Source organism: Chanodichthys erythropterus, chromosome 15, assembly GCF_024489055.1.
Source record: "Chanodichthys erythropterus isolate Z2021 chromosome 15, ASM2448905v1, whole genome shotgun sequence".
NCBI lineage: Eukaryota > Metazoa > Chordata > Actinopteri > Cypriniformes > Xenocyprididae > Chanodichthys > Chanodichthys erythropterus.
In genome coordinates this window covers 17,724,457-17,745,990 of record NC_090235.1, presented here as the reverse complement: position 1 = coordinate 17,745,990, position 21,534 = coordinate 17,724,457, and the positions used below count along the sequence as shown (strand labels likewise).

The window sequence follows — 21,534 nt, the reverse complement described above, 5'->3', positions numbered from 1 at the left end:
TTGAGGGAAAGGGAAGCAGTTGGTGATCTCCAGCCTGTCCTCCACCACCAGCCCCAGCAGCACCCCCTGCACCACCTCACTGCCCTGACCTTCCTCCTGGTAATGCTTGATGATCTTCATCACCACCTGAAACACAAAAACACATGCTTGAAGATCTGTTAACACTCACACTAGTTGAGGCTTTTCAAACTTGAATAGTTAACCCTGGTTTATTTTGAGCACGGGTAAACACTGCTCATAATTAATTCATTCTGGGTATTCATACGTTGACGTTTCACAGAGTCAGTGACTGGACAAACGCAGTATGCAACCGTTGCACATCAGGGCTCCAGACTGCGAAGGTGTAACTTCTTCCTGAGTCTCTCCATCAGTGTCGACTTCGGTTTGAACAATGTAAGGCTGAACACCGTCGTCATTTTGGCTGCGTGAGATTCTCCAGCTTTGTTGCTGTTGAGCTGTTAAAGCTCCGCCCTCTTCTGGAAAGGGGGCGGGAGCAGCAGCTCATTTGCATTTAAAGGGACACACACAAAAATGGCGTGTTTTTGCTCACACCCAAATAGGGGCAAATTTGGCAAGCTTTAATAAATGATCTGTGGGGGATTTTGAGCTGAGACTTCACAGACACATTCTGGAGACACCAGAGGTTTTTACATCTTGTGAAAAGGGGCATAATAGGTCCCCTTTAATGTTATATTTAATGTGATGATTTATAAACTTAAGTTTAAAGATGTAGGAAAACGAACACTCTGTGGCAAACAAACACTTTTAGTTTATTTTATTTAAAAAAAAAAAGACTTTTAAATTACCACTATAACCAGCAGATGGTGGCAGAGGAGCACTTATTGACTTGTTAACCATTTCCACTCCCTAATATAATGAAAAGTACAAAAAGTCTCATGAAAAACAAAAGCTTTTCTTTAAATTGTGACTGAATTACACAGAAAGTATCATTTCTTCTTCGGTGTAGTGTAGTTCTTCTTCACTCCAGTGGTCCTGTTTTCTGTCACCATTTGACATTTTTCCCCTCAAACGCTGAAACAACTATTTATATACAACTTGTGGCATTTCTGTGAGAGTCCAAAACATGTGATTATATGAGCCACATGATTGGCTGTCTGTTGTTAAGCATCTTCTAACAATGCATCGTTTTACACTGCACACGTTTGGCACCCCAATGCAGGGATGTCAAAGTGGTACGTAAAATAGGATGTTTGCCCTTCACAAATTTATTATAGTTTTGTATTTATTTATTTATTTATTATTTACCATGGCAAAAAGCAATAATAAATAAAGAGCTAGTCTCCAGACATTTAACTGGTAGTGTGCTTATATGTCATGTGTATAGTCTGAATAGGCTGAAAAGTCCATCGGAAAGCATGGTCTGGAGTATAAATGATAAAAGGGTTGGACAGTTGAAGGGATTCCTGGAAATGTGATGAAAGGAATATGGTAGCAGGTGGATTTGGGACAAAACAGAGCTTAATCTTTAATCCGTAAACTTTAATACAGATCATAACCATTTGGAATTAGAAATGTCCCCTATAGATAACAGATGAGGACAGATAGAGAATGGGAAAATCCGAGAAGGCACGGGAGTGGGGCAGCAGTAATAACTGGATGAAATACCACAGGTGAAGAGTAAAGCATCCCACACGGCTGCGATAAGCTCAATGGCAGAGCGAAGCTCCGCGTTTTTATAGAAAAATCTAATTCATCTTCAGCCGAGCAGAGCAGGGGCACGAATCTGTCGACAAAGCAGTATCGATCCCCGAGTCCAGGACGCCTGGCATCTAACGCAATAATAGATTTTCAGTTGTGACCACCAGCAGGCACAACCTTATTTAAATCCTAACAACAACAACAAAAAATGTCTTCTGGTAAATCCTCAAAGGTTTCAAATAAAAATAGGTGAGAGATACACTGATAAACTTGTGCAGTGTGTTCACTGGACCAGCACTGAAAGGTCAGAGGGGCCCAAAGGAAAGACATGGTTAACAAGATCCTGGTTCAGAAACCTTTGACATAGGTCTGTGCTTGAATCTCCTAATGCTTAACCAGGATTAAGGGGGGGGGGGGGGGGGGGGAATCAATACAGCACACCATCCATTCATCTTCAAAGCCTGATCCTCATCGAGAGCCTGTGCTTGGAAGCAATTTCTGAGTGTTAAAAAGCCTTTTACAACCAGTTCTCATAGTGGAAGATCCAAAATACCTTCCTGTCAGTCACAAGGTAGGTCCAATATGTCTCAGATTTATCAGAATAAAATAATAAAATAAGATTTTGTAATCGTAAACAAACTACCTGCAAATAAATTACTAGTAGGGATGTGCCCTACTATGGAGCCCCTAAAGGGACATGGTGATGGGAAAAAATTTGAGATGGGAGGAAAAAAATATATGTTTATCAATGCTTTTGCTTTCTCTCACAATTATATGGTTGGGTAATTATGTGGGGTATTTAAATCTCTTTTGAATGCACACTCGCGTTTTACTTTCACTTTCGAATTCATGTTCATGTGTACTCTGACAAATATCTTATCTTGTAAAATGTGTCTCCCTATACACAATGACGCTCAGGATTTACACACGCTTCAGTGGACTCACAGAGGTTTTGAAAGCTGATTGAAAAATCTGAATTGCCCAATTATACTTTACTCCAGGGGTCCAAAAGAAAAACTTTCAGAGCCTGCAAGAGTTGACAAATCAGTCCAAACAACTTTATTAGTGAAATTGTATCTTCACAGGTCCAATTTTTCATTTTTATAGAATGAACATAATTACTAGACCTCAGGAACCAGACAGCAAACATTCATGCCCATAATGCCCGAACCGAGAGGTAGAGCAATGACTTATTGTAAGCTGGCAGGGGTCTTGAATTCCCGGTTGTCAGTTGATGGCTGTGTTGGTGGGCTGCCATCTGATTATCAATAAAACTGACAGTTTTATTGTCACTTAGGCCATTAGGCAAGACTCCAGCCGGTCAAAGAGCCAGTAGTAGCTTTAGTCATATTAAACGTAGACAAAAAGACCCATTTCTACTCTACACTTAACTAGTTATCAATACTACGTCAGTATTGGTTTGATGTCAACAAAATTACTGTATGAAAACGTTCAGTAACAAAGTGTTTTTTGATCTTGTCAACATTAATGAAGATTAATGTTCATTAATAAATAAAGCATGCTGTTGACGGAAATATGACAGGAAAAAAGACAAAAATGTTTTTGAAGAAGAACAAAAACAATACAACGGTCTCAAAGTCTCAGATAATCCAGTAATAATAATTAGTCAGAATAACACTGACTAAAATGAATGAATATGTGAAAAAATATTGACTACATTTAAAGTATATTTTAAAAAAAGAAGATAAAAACTACGACTGAAGCAAAAAAAGTGTAAAAATGAGCAATGAGCAAATCCAGAAACATGCAAACACATGGATGTATGTGTGACCTAGTAGAAAATATCAGTTCTGGTAAACAAGAATCAAATGATATCACTACTGTTTCCACAGATAATAATTCACTAGATCGTTTCATTAAATTATAATGTAGTTAACGTTATATGGTAGCGTCAGCAAAGGTTATACTTAAAATAATGTGTTTGCCCTTCACAAAAGGCACTGTAAGATTTAAAAATAACCAGTAATGTGTATGTCCACATGTGTCAAGTTTCGACAAAGCCTTTGCTCGTAGTCTTCGTGGGGCAAGGTGACTGGGAAAGCTACAGAGCAAGTGGCATTCACAGGTCGTAGAGAGAGTGATTTCTAACCCAAGCCGAAGTCACCAGGGATCCAGAGTGAGAATGAGGCAGGCATTGAGCGCTAGTCCCTGTAGTCCATATGTCAAGCACATTGAAACTCAGACACTGCAAAGTCACGAGGAAGAGCAGCAAGAGTCTTCGGCAAGGTGCACACCAATCAGCTTCTCTGAAATAGTGGATGTGCGACCTCGGACGAGTTTCCAGCAGATGGACAGCTACTTTGTCTCAGAACTACACTCTTAAGGCTGTGACACACCAAGCCGACATCAAAGAACTAGCGGCGATGAAAGCCAACTGTGTTGTCGCCTCGTGTCGGCTGCGTCTGGGACAAAAAGGTGCACTTGCTTTGAACACAATGAAAAGACTTGTTCGCAACCCTGAACAGCCAATCAGAGCGATCCCTCTCACGACCCCGATTCAACATGCTGAATCAGACAAACTACTGATGGCATGAGCCAGAGTCGATATTGAGGACAAACCGCAAAAATCAGCCCGACATTAGTCACGGCCCTTAAAATTACAAGTTCTTTGATTCCATAAAGAATCGTTAACATCCATGGAACAATATAAAGGGTTCTTTATATTGGGAAAAAAGAGTTTCAAATGTTCTTCACACTAGGAAAAAATTAAAGGTTCACTTGGTACTTTTGTAGTCAAAAGTAAATGAAACCTTGAAATGTAAAAATAGACTTTTGTTCGATAATATTTTTTTATTATATTATTTAGAATTTTGAGGGGATTTTATGATACTATGCAATATTTATAAAATATTTGAGCTTTTTTTTCATCAAAATAATTTTTTAATACATGAAATATTTCAGATTAAAACTGTAAAGGCCTTTAACATATCCGAATCAAGTCCATGTTTGTTTTGTTCACATAGATAATGCGACAAAAGTCACCAAGTGTCATCCCATTCCGATGAAGCAACAAAAAAAATTCTATTAATTTCCTATGTCGGTCATTTTTGACTACGAAGGTAGCAAATGTTACTTTTTCTTTTTCGACTCTTTAACATATCCAAATCATGTCCATGATTTTTTTGTGTGTTCACGTAGATAATGCGACAAAATTCACCAATTGTCATCCTATTCCGATAAAGCAAAAAATTGTAAAAATTCAAAACGTAAACATTTTTGGTCAGTTCTGACCGAAGAGAGAGTGTAGGACCAAAGAAGTTACATTAAAGCTGCTTTAAAAGATGGAAAACTGCTATAAATTGAGTTTCTAGTTATGAAATGGTGATGAAAAGTGGAAACCACAATGCAAAATTTCCCCGCAAAACCTATATGTTAGAAAAAGAAAAATCTTCCAGGAGTTCTTACTCGCTTTGACCTTAGGCAGGACAGAGCACAGCGAGAAATGCTGAAGGACAAATAAGAAACTCAAGTTCACTTTCTTCCAGTTGCTAGCCAGAGTCTTATAGTGCAGCCTCTGCACCAGCTCAGCCATCAATCTTTTACGCCTGCTGTAGAAGTGCTCCAGGTTTACGGCGAATCAAGTCCTTCTCTCAGACTGTTAATCTGCACTTCACAGCCTGCCGTCACTGTGGTATCGCCTCTCAGAGGGCCCTCAAGGGCCGTATATAAGCTCCACTCACACTCACCTCCTGTCACGATCTGAATCCGCCAAAAGGTTGTTGAGAGAGTGAATCACTGTATCTACAATCCTTTAAAGACACCTAAACACATTAGTCATAAAAAAGCACTGAAGGAAAGTTGCCTAACCAGCTAGTGGTGTCGAATTTATCATCCATTTGGATGATGGGAACCAGTCGTTTTGATCCTAAAAGTACAAGGAATTTACACATTGGTTTATCTTTATTTAACTAGGAAAAGGATAAGGTAACTCAACCATTCATTATTACAGGAGCATATGCTTATTTGTGCCCAATCATATTCACATCATGCAAGCAAAAGCAGCAAAACCTCAAGCATACGTGGGACAGAGTGCCTGATCATTGCAATGACTCCTACAAGCAAACATTAAGTCAATGTGAAATCAAAATTTCTTAAGACACATTTCCTGATCTCAATGTGCATCGTGGGTCAGGATGGATCCATGCTTTTATGTTGTTTACGCCAAATTCTGACCCTAATGTCGCAGAAGAAATCGAGACTCATCAGCAACGTTTCTCCAATTTTCTTTGTCCAAAATTGTGAATTGTACACTAAAGGGCTCCCGACTGTGACTAAATGGTTGCATTTTGCTACCTTTTTTTCTGCCAGTGCAACTAAATTTTGTTAGAGGTCGCACTGGTTGCACAATTGATAAGAGCTGCCATTTCTGATTCATATGAGAAACATCAAATGGCAAACGAAAGTTAAACGAAACAGCGCTACTCGTTTGAGCTGTGCAGCAGCAAACGTTTATCAGCACTGAGCAATAATAGACAGTGCAGTGGGGTTGCCAGGTTTTCAAAACAAAACTCACCCAACTGCTACTCAAAATTAGCCCAAAACTAGCCCAATCACATTTCAGGGGGGGTGAGTGTCCCCTGGTAAGAATAACGTTCCGGGGGGTAAAATCCATGTTTTTGGCAGGGTCCCTTGGTAAAAATGTGCATTCTAAGGGCTAAATATTACGTTATTTGGGGTCGCTTCAACCCGCGGAAATGAAAAACAGAAAACCGCAGACTTGGCCACACTACAATACAGTGCAAGGTCAGCACACAACACTGTGCCACGAACAAGTTAAGGCTCTCCAATCCACAAATCACCATGGATTTAATGTAGTAACGCATACTGAAACTATGGAATTGTGGCAGAAATAAATGTTTTATTAATTTCAGGGTTCATGCAAACTTCTGAGAGGAAAATTTAAGTGCTTCACACTTTTTCTAGCACTTAAAAGCTCTAAATATTATTCAATTTTAATGTTATTTTTAATGTGATGATTTGTAAAACTAAAAGTTTAAAGATACGGAGCCCCGCATGTGACATGCAGGGGAAAAAAAGTAGGCTAAATTATGCGCACGTTTTATAAACCAAGAAAACAAATTAGTACACGATTTAGCAAATCGAGAGAACAAAAATAGTAAAACGTCAATTACGTCAAAACTACGTTGATTTGTAAATATGTAAAATTTTTACCTATAAAAGTATATTTTATCTGCATCTCAATTCAAGCTCAGTGCTTTACTGTTTATTCATTGTAAATTTGACGTAATATTATTATAACTTATTAATGCAAAACAATAGTAATATGATTTTTTTTATATAGCCCTGTACTATATAACTATAACTAATCTATACAGTAACTATGCCACAAAAGCTTTCTATTTCAGATAAATGCTGTTTTTCTTGAACTTTCTGTTCACCCAGAACTGCTGCTCACTGGATATTTTCTCTTTTTCAGACCATTCTCTGTAAACCCTAGAGATGGTTCTGCGTGAAAATCCCAGTAGATCAGCAGTTTCTGAAATACCAGCCCTTCTGGCACCAACAACCATGCCAAAGTCACTTAAATCACCTTTCTTCCCCATTCTGATGCTCAGTTTGAACTTCAGCAGATCGTCTTGACTGTCTACATGCACTCTAATTGACTTATGCTGTCATGTGATTGGCTGATTAAATATTTGCAATAACAAGCAGTTGAACAGGTGTACCTAATAAAGTGTATTGAATATTTCTATAAGTAGACTATATTAAAATAGAAGTCTGCTTAGTAGGCGGTGGCACCCATTGATGCTTCGTTCTAGCTTTCAGCCTTCAGTGTGTTCAAAAGAGACTGACAACCAAACGTCACCGTTTGAAGAGATGTAAGGTAGCGCTGATGTGCATGAAGTGAAGAGTGACACAGTTCAGTGATTTCAGTGGATCACTGCTGCCCCCTGTTGACCACCTGCCTCACCTCTGGAGGATGACGGCAATGATCTAGCAAAGCATTTAGGGGGATTTGCTAATATAGAGAATAACTGTATAAAAAAAAAAGAGACACAGAAAGTAAAAATGTTGTGTTGAGGAAGACAAGTAGGATGTCAAACGGCAAAATTGCAGGTGATTCAGAAGTGGAACGTCATTGTAAATATGCATATAGAGTGAATTCTGTTAGATTGAGACATATTTTGCCATTGAGATGACTAGGAAAAATATGTATAGTCTGTATTTTTAGCATAAAAAAAGAGAAAAACTCCTGAGGGTATCAGAAATCAGAAACGATTTAAACATCGCCCTGCGATGATTCTCATGCATAAGCAGACCTTATTTCACACTGCTTAAAAAGTGCTTAGCTTTTGCCTGAAAGGTCAAAAATAAAGAGTTTCATATAACGGAGGGAGGGAGAGAGAGAGCTGAGAAGATACATATCCCTGGAAGGGATTTGTAGAGCTCTCCGTTTAAGCTGCTTACCCACCCTGAAGCAGTCGCCTCTAATCCACCTGCTTTATACATTTAGCTTATTTGTATTCATCTAAAAACTCTCTGAACAGCAGGTCTACAGCAACAATGCCTGATGCTCAGGTGGCTGAACCAAAAGGGAAAATACAGCAGATGGTTAATATCAGGGTCTTCCTCTATACTCCTTCTTAACTCACCGTTTTGCTCACAGGGGAGGATTAACAAGAAAACTATCATATCAGTAACACCGGCGTTCGCTAAGGGGCTAAAAATGTTAAACAAATTCAGGTTTTGATTATTTATAAATGGAGATGGACAGAGATTAGAGCACTCTTGGGATCCAAAGACAAAGACAGACACAACTAGGCCTGATATTGTCAATAATAATACCCATCATAATCACTTTTTTTCACCAAATCTTTTTTGTTTCAAAGGGATGAAGTTGAGCACCAAACAGGGTTTTCCTGCATTGAAAATGATTTTTTGTCCCACCAAAGCTAATGTGAAATCTGAGATAACTGCTATACTTGTGATGGTGGCATGGCATGCTTTGTTTGTAACCTTAAGGAGATTAAAACAGTGTGAATAAAAATGCTTTTTTCTTTGATTGAAAATCTAACTTCACATTCTTTGGGTTTGTATCAAATTCCCTTCCAAAAAAGACACATTCAAGTGATCTAAGGTGGATTTATCGCTCCTGGCAACAGGTACATCTTAGCATAGTGCCAAAAGACAAAAAATTATGACATAAATATCATGTTTTTGTTCCAAACCCACTACATATTATGTCAGTCGAATGTTTAAAATAACTAACTTCTGTGATCTGATGACGCGTCTTAAAAAAATATATATGAATTTATAGTATTCTATACAATAATAAAGTCTATGCTGATTATACGTATTGTTTATTCTTATGAAAATACCTGAGATAGCTTGAAGAATACAGATTAGCATTTGTTGTCGCAATCATGTGTTTATTGTCACGTTTATTCAGTCAAAACGTTCTATCTGCAGGTTATTCAGCGGCAGCTAAAGCTGGATTGCTTTGTCCATATAAGGAATTTCCTGGAACGTCATAAGTTTTACTTCTATGAGTCTCACTTGTGGACTTTCTGCATAATGGCGCCCTCTAGATTACAGTATTAATACAACGCATTAAATAAGTGTTTTTAAAGGGTTAGTTCACCCAAAAATTCTGTCATTAATTACTCACCCTCATGTCGTTACACACCTGTAAGACCTTCGTTTATCTTCAGAAAACAAAGATATTTTTGATCAAATCTGAGAGGTTTATGACTCGTCCAATATAATCAACACTTTCAAGGTCCAGAAAGGTGTACTAAAGACATTGTTAAAACAGTCATGTGACTGCTGTGTTTCAACCTTAATGTTATGAAGAGACGAGAATACTTTTTGTGCGTAAAACAAAACAAAAATAACGAATTTATTCAACAATCTCTTCTCTTCTGTGTCATTCTCATACGTTGTTTACGTCCAGCGCTTCCAGGTTCTATGTTAGAATGCTGACTCGTTATTGGTCATCACACGCATGTGTTGTGCTGATCACATGATCAGCTTTGGCCAATACTGAGCCGGTGTTCTGACATAGAACCTGGATTTCATCAAAAATATCTTAATTTGTGTTCTGAAGATGAATGAAAATCTTACACAACAGTAATTAATGACAGAAATTAAACGTTTGGGTAAACTAACCCTTTAATGCTCCATAATGCTCAAACTACCACAATTTGGATAAAAATAGAAAATATAATAATAGTCCTCTCTAAAGAAATTTGAATATAGCACAGTTATGGACTAAAAGCCCTGATGTACAGAGTTTAGTAAGGAACTCTGATGAGAAGTAAATGCGTAAGAGGCTCCAGTGCTTCCCACAGCTTTGAAATATACTTGCGGTGGTAGCCGGCGAAAAATCCTCCTATTACCCACGGCACAAAAATGGTCTACTATATGTGACAAACAAATAATGTGTGATTTTTATTTATTGAAATTAATTTTAATTACATAGCATATTACATTTAATTACATACTAATATTATGCATTATTATGCATTGTAAATTATGCAAAATTATAATGGCATTTAAATGGTTCACTTTTTCCTAAGTTCTCCTTGCTGTCATATAGTGTCACTCTCAGTGAATGGGACACAGATTTTACTGGTAAAATTTATAAAATGAATAATATACGTGTCAAATAATGTTCTTAGTCGTTTCTTCCTGTGGGGGAGACTACAATAATTTACTATGAATTAAATGGAAATCAAATTAAATACAATTTATTGTGTAACCAAAATACCAATAATGCCCAAAAGAAAAAGAAAAAGCTTAGCCTGTCACTTTAAATTATAAACAAGTCCGAAATACACCGGGACTCTTATTTTGAAATGTCTGTACTATTGCAGGCTGATCCTTCAGATTCTTACAATCATCTAATACATTTTATATAAAGGCCATAAAGTAGACTTTGTAATAATTCATCACCTTGCAATCGTTTGGCATAAATCTGCGCTTTTTGATTGAGAATCACTTTGAAGCAGTCTGAAGCGCTGTCGCGTGAGCTTGTAGAACACACAACAGCGCCCCCTTGTGACTTTGCAAAATGCAGCACCCGTGGGAATGTTAGCGGGAGTAAACAGTTCTGACGCACACATAACGAGCAGGTACAAAATGACTAGGTATTCGATCGCGGATGGTTTCATTATCTTGCGCGGATATATAAAAGTATAAGAGAATAAAGATAAAAATGTGTCTCCAAATATACTTGGGCGGCCGTTATACGTGGGCGCCCGCCCAAGTAAAGTCTATGTGTGGGAAGCACTATGCTCATATTTAATATTACATGGATGGACATGGAGTTTTTGATTTTGCATATCTTGTGACAAAAAAATTTAAATGACTGTCACTATAAGATATTTAATATTAGTTAAAATGGAATCTTTGACCTTTCTAATGATGTGTAGTCAATCAAGAAAACATAGTTCTATTCAAAATCTTTTTCAGCCTTAAAACCAGTGTTGCCAAGTTCGTTTTTATGTGAAATTGGGCTGCTTTAACAATGTTGCTGCAGGTTGTATCATTTCCGCAAGTTGAAGTGACCCCAAATAACATGATATTTAGCCCCTGAAATGCGATTGGGCTAGTTTCGAGAAGCAATTGGATGGGTTTTGTTGCTTTAAACACTTCAATTAAATTGTAAAACATCATTTTAAACTCACTATACTAAAATATCTGCATTTCATTAGAATGATTTCTGATTTCTAACTAAAGACTAGGAAATAAATACCTTCTGACTGAAAATTCAGCTTTGCATCACAGAAATGAAAAATGAAATTTCAAAATATATTTAAATAGAAAATATTTATTTTAAATTGTAATAATATTTCACAATATTACCGTTTTGACTGCTAGAGTTTTGTTATTTCGAGCCATCATCCATACGTTTTTTCTGCAGCACAGAGCTGGAAAGACAATGATGAAGTCTGTACGTATTGGACAAAAAACAAAAATAAACAAAACTCCCAGCAATGCATGCATGAAAAACCTTAGTCAGTGAAAGCGTGAAAGAGACAAAACCAAACAAAAAACCTTCAGGAAGCCCAAATGTTTCCTCAGAAACATCATTCCAGCTCAGAGAGTGCAAAAAAGGCACATGAACCGTCAAGTGCCTTTAAGTTCTGAGCATCAAAACACCGCAGAGAATGTGCTGGAAAGCCCAAAGTCACAAAACAATCATTCAAACAGCTCCAACCAACAGCAAACAGGGAGCCGAGCTTTACTGAAGCCTAAAAACAGGCTGCGGGGCAAGAGGATAGAAAAATCAATGAAATCATCGATGGCAGCTTTGCTTCAGGCACCTTGACAGGGAACCGCTTTTCTTGGGCTGCTGCCTAAAAACTACTGTGACGGTTTTCAAGAAACAAAGCACAAAAAAAAGTTTCTGAGCATTCGAAACATTTAGCACTCGTTCCCTCAGCAGTGGGGAGCGAGATAAGAAAGTTAAATGCGTGAGAAACTTTCATAAGCATCACTGAATTTAATTAGGTTCAGTGAATTTATTGTGGCCGTACAAATCAATTGACTACAAAATGCAGCAAAAAATTATTTTACTGCTCCTGATCTGGGGCTTCATTTATAAAACTTTCCATAGATTTTATCCTAAAAAGTGTATGTATGCACATAAGCAAGATTCTGTGTTTTGAGATTTATAAATCAGAACCTGCACAAAAAAATCCCTTTTCATCAAACGATCATTATCATGGTACCAACAAAGCCAGATTGGAGTGGTTTGGTTTTGTCAACTCGAAACTAATCCTATAACCCTGAGTTTGTTCAACTACCATCTTGGTACAGGCCCCAGGTCAGTCTTATGATCATAATACAATGTCCGATGCATTATCCTGTCCTTTTAACATTTAGGGGGTTTTCCCATGACTGACAGCGCTAGTCAAAGCATTTGTCAGTTGCGTCTTGTTCAGTATTCACAACAATTCAGACTTTTCAATATAAAAGTGACTGACACACTCATAAAGATCTATGCGTAATAATGGCATAATAATGTAACTTCTGTATCTTATCACAAGTTTTTTTCAGTTTCAGTTTTATATCTACATATTATGAAATCACAATTATGACAATAAAAGTGTCACCAGTGTTATAAACTTTGACTTTTTGTCAAAGTTTAGCATTTTGTTTGTCCTGAAAAAAATACGTTTTTCAAAAATGTTGATTTTGAGGATGAATTTTGTCCATTTTCTAAGCGGGGTCTCATAATGTAACTTTCAGTACAAAAAAATACTAAACTTTGACAAAAAGTAACTTTTATAGTTATAATTGTGATTTCATAATATTTAGATATAAATCCAACTGAAAAATACTTGTGAAAAGATGTCTTTCAGTCAGTGAAACAGCAAATAGTGGAGCTCTGCAGCATCTACTGGTAAAAGTGATCATTGTTTTACTTTTAAAACTGCATTTTCCAAAAGATGGGCAAAAATCTTACACTAAACCGTACTCGGTTACTAACGTAACCTCGGTTCCCTGAGATACGGAACGAGTACTGCGTATGGGGAAAGGTCTCCCTTTTTCCCCGCTGCTGAAGCCTTTTTCAATAACGCAGTGTAACTGCACCGTCATTGGTTCACTCATAGACAAGTTGTTGAACCAATGACGGCGCGGCATAGCTGCGCGGCCTATGGCGACAAAGCGCGCGAATATTCCCGCCGAAATGGGCGGGGTTAAGGGCTATATAAGCAGGCGTTTCGCCATAGGATTTCAGTGTCATTCGACTGAAGCGACGACCCTGAGCCGCAGCCTCGTGGCACGGCAAGTATCGCAGTACTCGTTCCGTATCTCAGGGAACCGAGGTTACGTTAGTAACCGAGTACGTTCCCTTTCGATACTTCACTCGTACTGCGTATGGGGAACGAATTCAACCACGCCGTGCCACGGCTGGGAACGATATAGCTTGAAGCTTGGGCACCTGAGAGGGGGCCCAAGAGACAAGCGAGAGGGCAAGCCCTTACCGAACCCTTGCGTTACACTTAGAGGAAATTTATTTCCATGATAGCGTGAGGCGGAGCTCATCTGAGGCCGCTAATCACACTGAAAGGACTCGAGCCTGTAAGGTCGGGACATCGAGATGGTAAAACCTGACAAAGGTGGACGGCGAAGACCAGCCGGCCGCCACACAGATGTCTTGGATGGAAACTCCGTTGGACCAAGCCCATGAGGAGGCCATCCCTCTAGTGGAGTGGGCTCTGACTCCTATGGGGCATTTGGCTCCCAGTGAGGAGTAGCACAGCGTAATAGCGTCCACTATCCAACGAGAAATGCGCTGTTTTGAGACCGGAGATCCTTTGGTGCGGCCTCCAAAACAGACAAAGAGCTGATCTGACTGTCTGAAAGACTGCGATCGCTCTATGTAGGTCCTCAATGCCCTGACAGGGCAGAGTAACTCCAGCCCTTGCTCTTCCGTCGAAGGGGGCAGAGCAGAGAGCGAGATGACCTGAGCTCTAAACGGCGTTGAGAGCACCTTAGGGACGTAGCCATGCCTGGGTTTCAGAACGACCTTAGAGTCTCCAGGCCCGAATTCGAGGCATGCAGGGCTCACAGAGAGGGCCTGCAAATCGCCAACACGCTTAACCGAGGCCAGTGCTAACAGCAAGGCGGTTTTTAGCGTCAATGGCCTGAGGTCGACTGAGCCCATTGGTTCAAATGGGGCTCCTTTTAAGGCCCTGAGGACCAAAGACAGGTCCCAGGAGGGAACGGTGAGGGGGCGAGGGGGATTCAATCGCCTAGCGCCCCTCAGGAAACGGATGACAAGTCCGTTTCGTCCCACTGATTGGCCAGCAATAGGAGCATGGAACGCTGCAATGGCTGCTACGTAAACCTTGAGCGTGGAAGGGGTGCGCCCCATTTCCAAGCGTTCTTGGAGGAAAGACAGTATAGAAGATACGTCACTCTCCATTGGGTCTATGTTGCGTGACGAACACCAGTCAGCAAAGACCGACCATTTCTGGTCGTAGAGGCGTCTCGTGGACGGCGCTCTAGCCTGAGAAATGGTATTTAGGACGTCCCTGGGGAGGTTAGTAGGCTCCCATCGAGGGACCAGAGGTGCAGAGCCCAGAGCTCCGGCTGTGGGTGCCAGATTGCCCTGTTCGCCTGAGAGAGGAGGTCCCGTCTCAGGGGATCGGCCACGGGGCTCTCAGAGAGAGCTTGAACAGCTCCGAGGACCAAATCTGGTTCCTCCAGAGCGGGGCCACTAGAAGGACTCTGTGTTGGTCTTCTCTGATGCGCCTGATGACCTGAGGGATCAGGGCGATCGGAGGAAAAGCGTAAAGGAGCGTGCTGGGCCATGAATGGGCCAGAGCGTCGACCTCCTTCGAGAAAAATGTTGGGCAATGAGAGTTGTCTTCTGAGGCGAAGAGGTCTATCTTTGCCTTCCCGAAGAGCTCCCAAATCCTGAGGACAACCTGGGGATGGAGCGTCCACTCGTCGGAGGGGACGTTGCTCCGTGACAGCATATCTGCACCCAGATTGTTCCTGCCAGGAACATGAGTCGCTCTGAGCGACTGAAGCCTCGGAAGAGCCCATTCCAGTAGACGTTTCGCCAGAGCGCATAAGCGGCTGGACGAGAGACCGCCCTGGTGGTTTAAATATGACACCACTGTCATACTGTCCGATTGGACTAGAACGTGACGCCCTGTCAAATGAGCCTGAAAGAACTGAAGGGCCTTCATCACTGCTAGCATCTCTAGACAGTTGATGTGCAGAAGGCTTTCCTCTTGGCTCCATGAGCCGAAGGCCGGTCTGCCGTCGCACACAGCGCCCCAACCCGAGTTGGAGGCGTCTGTTGCTAGCACCGTCCTTCGTGAGACCGCCTGTAAGGGCACTCCGCGCTTGAACCATACAGGGTTCGTCCAAGGTTTCAGGGCTAGAAGACAGGCCTGATTGACCTTGAGGCGAAGGCGGCCGTGCCGCCAAGCGCTGGGAGGAACCCGGAACTTCAACCAGTACTGAAGAGGCCGCATCCGAAGAAGGCCGAGCTGTAGTACCGGAGAGGCGGAAGCCATTAGCCCTAGCAGCCTCTGAAAAAACTTCAGAGGGAGGCAACTGAGGCTGTGAGCTGCTGAATCGTCAGAGCGCGCTCTGGCGAGACTACTGCCGTCATATGGACTGAGTCGAAAACTGCTCCCAGAAACGATATTCGTTGAGTGGGGCACAGCAAGCTCTTGGTTGCGTTGACCCTGAGACCCAGGCATTGTAAATGGCTGAGGAGCACGGATCTGTGGTGTTCCAGCTCGACTCGCGAACGGGCTAGAATGAGCCAGTCGTCGAGATAATTCAGGACTCGGATTCCCGCCTGTCTGAGAGGGGAAAGTGCCGCGTCCATGCACTTGGTGAAAGTGCGAGGAGCCAGAGACAGCCCGAAGGGCAGGACCGTATATTGGTATGTCACTCCCTCGTATGCGAATCTCAAGAATCGTCTGTGACGAGGGGCTATCTGGATGTGAAAATACGCATCCTTCAGGTCCAGCGAGCAGAACCAGTCCTCGGGGCAGATGTGCGCGAGGATCTGTTTCAGTGTCAGCATTTTGAACTTCCGTCTCATGAGGGAATGATTCAAAAGTCTGAGATCCAGGATGGGTCTGAGACCACCATCTTTCTTGGGGACCAGAAAATAGCGGCTGTAGAAGCCTGACTCGCTTTCCGCGGGGGAACTATTTCCACAGCTCCTTTTCTTAGCAACGTCATGACTTCGGCTCGGAGGACATGGGCGTCGTCCGGATTGACCAAAGTTTGAAGCACCCCGCCGAAGCGAGGGGGCCGGCGTGCAAACTGGAGCGAGTAACCCTGAGTTACGATCCCCATGACCCAATCTGACACATCGGGGATGGCCTGCCAAGCCTCGGCCCGAGTGGCAAGGGGTTGAATGATATCGTGTGACAGACCGCCGCTGAGGGGGTTGTACACCGAGAGTAGCGGAAGAGGAAATTTGCTCTCTTTTAGATGATATAAAAATTTGTTCGCCGTGAAAACGGCGTTTGGAGTGGGCGCAACAGTTGTGGGCCCAGTTGTCACTTGAAACATGTTTCCCACACCCGGATTTAAACGAGGCGGAGGGGAAAGTGTTCGTGGGAGCTTTTGGGGTGGTCCAGTCGTGACGGGACGATTCCCCATCCTCTTCCTTCCTGGCAGATCAGGATGACTTCGGAGGCACCGGGTCCAGCACAATCTTGGGCCGGGGTCCCTGGCGTCTCGGGAAGGGATGGCGCTTGGCAGAGCGCGAGCGCTGGCGCTGCTCCTTAGGTGGCGCTGACTGCGGTGCTGCAGGTGGAGCGGGCTTGTGCTGCTGAGCCGACGCAGTCCCTGGGGCGGCTGGAAGCAGAGCTGGAGCGCTTGGGCAGGAAATGTCTCATGGCCTGAGACGATTTCTGTGCCGCTGTGAAGCGTTCAGTGAAGCCATCCACTGCAGGGCCGAAGAGACCAGAGGGAGAGACCGGGGCGTCTAAGAAGGCCGTCTTGTCATTGTCCTTGATCTCCGTCAAGTTAAGCCACAGGTGGCGCTCCAACACTACCAGGCTGGCCATGGAACGGCCGATGGCCTGAGCCGTAGCCTTCGTGGCTCGCAGGGCAAGGTCAGTAGCGCTGCGAAGGTCCTTGAAAGCCGGCGCGTCAATCCCAGACTCGTCCAGAGAGCGGAGGAGTTTGGCCTGGAAGACTTGGAATATGGCCATGGAGTGTAGCGCAGAAGCGGCCTGTCCTGCCGAAGTGTAAGCTCGACCAGCTAAGGTGGAAGTAGTCCGGCAGGGCTTGGAAGGGAGTGACCTCTTAGCTTTCCATCCCACAGCCGCGGGAGGGCAGAGGTGAGCAGCCACTGCTTCGTCAAGGGGTGGCAGGTGCTCGTATCCCTTTTCCTCGGCGCCGTCGACGGCAGTGAGGGCGGAGCGGTGCGTGGTATGAAGGCGGGCGGAGTACGGAGCGCGCCACGACTTCGTCAGCTCCTCGTGGACCTCGGGAAAAAAGGGCGCTGCTCGCTGGCGAGGGGCTTGGCGGCGGCCAGGCAGGAACCACTCGTCAAGGCGACTGCGCGACGGCTCCTCAGGTGGGGCCCAGTCGAGGTCCAGCTCTTCTACGGCTCTGGATAGGATGCGGAGGAGCTCGGCATCCATGCCCTGGCCATGTTCAATGGGCTCCAAGGGAGGCGGGGGGGCGGGATCGTCCGATTCGCCAGCCCACACTTCTGCTTCGGAAGCCGCAAGAGACATGGAGTCGTCTTGCTCGTCGTCTGTTCCACCGAATGAGACAAGGTCACTCGCTTCCGCAGAGGGACGCTGCTCAGGCCGAGAGAACAGGACGGGAGAGGGTTCCCTCGGGGGAGAGGGCGAGGCACGCGGGAACTGGGCCGGCGTGAGCTCGCCTATCTCCTGGCGCTGGGTCGCTCTGCCCCGCTGTCTCTTCCTAGCCGGCTCGCGGTAGGAAGGAGACGGGAGGGCGCGAGCGGCGAGATCACCCTCTGTGAAGAAGGCGACCCGCGAGCGCAGGGAACTGAGACTCATGCACTCGCAGTGCGGGCATGAGTCCCCAGCGAGCGCGCCGTCTGCATGGGGCTTGCCCAGGCAAGCGACGCACTCGCTGTGACCATCACCGTCGTGCAGGGGGGCCCTGCACGTGCCACACGAGTGGCGGGGCATCTGAGAAGACGCCGTTGCCGTGAAAACGGCACTTGGGTGGCTCTTTTAGAGCGGCGAGGCCCGCGGAAGCTCTAGAAGCGGTGAAAACCGCTGAAATACGCTCTTTTAGAGCGGCGTTAAGCCGCGGTGAAGCTCTCAAGACGGCGCGCCGGATGGCGGCAGGGGACACACAGGAAGCGGCCGGGAGCGGGAAGCGGGAGGCGGCGACTCGGCGACGGCGCTGACGCTGCAGTCTGAGAGGGCGCCGGCGCTGTCCTCAGTCCGGCGAGTCCAGGCGAGTCCGCTGCGGGAGCCTCTTCAGACGGCGGCGAGAGCAGTCAGGAAGGCGGCGAGCTTCTCGGCTTCAGGCGGAGATCAGCGAGGAGATGATGAGGTCGTCGCTGAAGGAGAAAACACTGAAATCCTATGGCGAAACGCCTGCTTATATAGCCCTTAACCCCGCCCATTTCGGCGGGAATATTCGCGCGCTTTGTCGCCATAGGCCGCGCAGCTATGCCGCGCCGTCATTGGTTCAACAACTTGTCTATGAGTGAACCAATGACGGTGCAGTTACACTGCGTTATTGAAAAAGGCTTCAGCAGCGGGGAAAAAGGGAGACCTTTCCCCATACGCAGTACGAGTGAAGTATCGAAAGGGAACATTATCCATGCTATCCCCATGAATGAAATTTATGTATTTATATAAATGTAAAAGATATGATAAATCCTCCAAAAACTGAACAATAGGAAGTAAAAACATTATTAAACAGAGTAAAATTACATTTGTTTAAAATATATATACAGCTATGGAAAAAATTAAGAGACCACTCCAAGTTCAGAAATCAATGTTAAGTGGTCTCTTAATTTTTTCCATAGCTGTATATATTTTGTTACAAAATGACATTTTGTTGCCTGAGTGTTAAATGTTAAACTGAAGCAATGATCTTATACAATCTGATGAAACTAAATTAATTATGTGTAAGAGGAAAAAAGCTGCTTAATCGCAAATGAGGGTTTATAACAAGACAACACAGGTACTTAATAATTCAACATGATTGATAATAATCATAAATGTTTCTTGAGCAGCAAATCATTTTAGAATGATTTCTGAAGGATTATGTGACACTATAGACTGGAATAATGATGCTGAAAATTTTACAATATATTCACATAGAAAACAGCTATTTTAAATTGTAATAATATTTCACAATATTACTTTTTTTGTTTTTTTACTGGGTTTTTTTTGTGTAGTTTTATTTTAAATCAAAAAATACAACCATATATATATATATATATATATATATATATATATATATATATATATATATATATATATATACCACTTTGTGTGACTTCTTCTTCTATAGTCAACTTCCTGATCACATGTGGTCAAGATCGCTCTAATCTGAGGTTAGCACAATTTTCTTTTTTTTTTTGGCTTAAAAAGTAAAACAAATTACACTTTAAATTTTATGCAATACAACTTTGTTAGATATGAATGTTAAAAATTATTATTTTGCATAACATTGTGGAGACAATAACGTGTCTTTTGATACTTTAGCTGACGTGCCTTGTTGAACGAACCTTGAGATTTAGCCAACATTAGCACACATGTCAGTTTGGGGCAAGTTGTCACATGTGACAACTTGCCCCAGCACAAATAAACACATAGAACATGCTCAAAAAAAGAGGTTCAACATGTTAAGTCAGTTATGTTCAGAGATTAAACATGTTAAGTCAAGCGAGTTATCTGCAGTATTCCATTCACTTTTAATATGGATCTATATGCAAGCCAGAGAAAGTTTGAGTTTGAGTACTTTGAGTTCAAAGTAAAGTGGTCTTGCCACTTAATGCGTTTTGATTGAAATGTGTATTGTTTGGATTGAAATAATTGTTTTTCCAAATTCTCTAGGCATGATTGTTTATATTTCCAGTTCTGGATTGAATTTAAAAATTAAAATCAATAATAACAATCAAGTTGTCGTGTTCTTATTTTTAGATAATCTAGTGTGACAACTTACCCGCCAATGGGGCAAATTGTCACAAGTGCACATTCTCTATTCAACAGTCTACAACTCCATAATGACATAAGATATGAAAATGTAATGAATACAACATATGTGCTCAAGACTTCCTTCTTTCATTTGGTATGACATTTATACCATTGTGATGTATGGTGCTCAGTAAACTTTAGACAGTGCGAAAAGTGTGACAACTTACCCCGCTCTCCCCCATCCATCCATCTATCTATGTATCTATCTATACATACATATGGAAACTCACTGTAAGTTAATGAATCACTAGAATTAAACGAGTTAATAGATTATGTACAGTTAAACCCCTAAATAGGCAAAAATACAACATATTCAAGTGTTTTTGATCATATGTGCCTCAAAATATTTAATTTCTATAGCCACTGATATAATTAAACAATTACATTTCTCTATTTTCTACTATTTATACTTGTATTTGTGGCCAACTTTGAGAAATTATTATTGGTATTATTACTCATGATTGTTGTTATTATTATCATCATGACATCATTCTGCTGGTGAACAAACCAGAAGCTTCTGTTCACACTGAAACACCACTCTGAGTCTTACCAGTCCTTCGATCTGGATCTGTTTGACGGGAGTGTCCAGGGTTTTTCCAGACGGAGTGTCTTTACGGGATGCCATCTTCACGCGCGCTGGGATAAAGACCGTTAAACCGATGGCTTCCGGTGAACCTGAGAGCGATAAAAGAATCATTCATTGAATCGGATCTTTTTCATTGAATCGTTTGAACCTCTTTAAAAACCCGTTCTAAAGCGATTAATTAACTTAAAAAAACATTTTAGGAAAACATATAAAAATATTTTCATCTGAGAGACGCAAATGTAGTATTGTTTATTGTATATTCACATTCTATTTATGTTCTAAATCGCTTTTTATAACTTGAATCATGGCTGAAATCCATAAAAAATTATGATAAACAGTCTTATTAATAGAAACCGACTACATATTTCACTGGTGATTTCATATTTCACTGGTGATTTTGAACAGATCCTTGCGATGAAATAATGAACTGTTCGAAAGAATCGATTCGCGCTCACTAGAAGGTACAGCTATGATAGTGGTCTGAGAAACAATGACTCTTGCGTACCGTTCCTAGAGTGAGTTAACTATACAGTTCTGAAAGTCATTATCCAATAAGGGTTAGATAAGCATATATATATTATTCCTAATTATTAATACCTTATTTCTATT

The 21,534-nt window shown here is 42.2% G+C and overlaps 1 protein-coding gene across 1 annotated transcript in view; it reads right to left on the bottom strand.

The window, feature by feature from the left end:
* eif3hb (eukaryotic translation initiation factor 3, subunit H, b) overlaps positions 1 to 21,028 on the bottom strand; it is a 92,571-nt gene extending 71,543 nt beyond the window's left edge. The window contains exons 1-2 of the mRNA XM_067411461.1: positions 20,890 to 21,028; positions 1 to 126 (exon numbers count right to left, since the gene is read on the bottom strand). The exon at positions 1 to 126 is cut by the window's left edge and continues 31 nt beyond it. Of these exons, the coding sequence (XP_067267562.1) occupies positions 1 to 126; positions 20,890 to 20,964 (201 nt within the window). The 5' untranslated portion in view covers positions 20,965 to 21,028. The remainder of the gene's footprint in view (positions 127 to 20,889) is intronic.
* Positions 21,029 to 21,534: the final 506 nt, after the last annotated feature.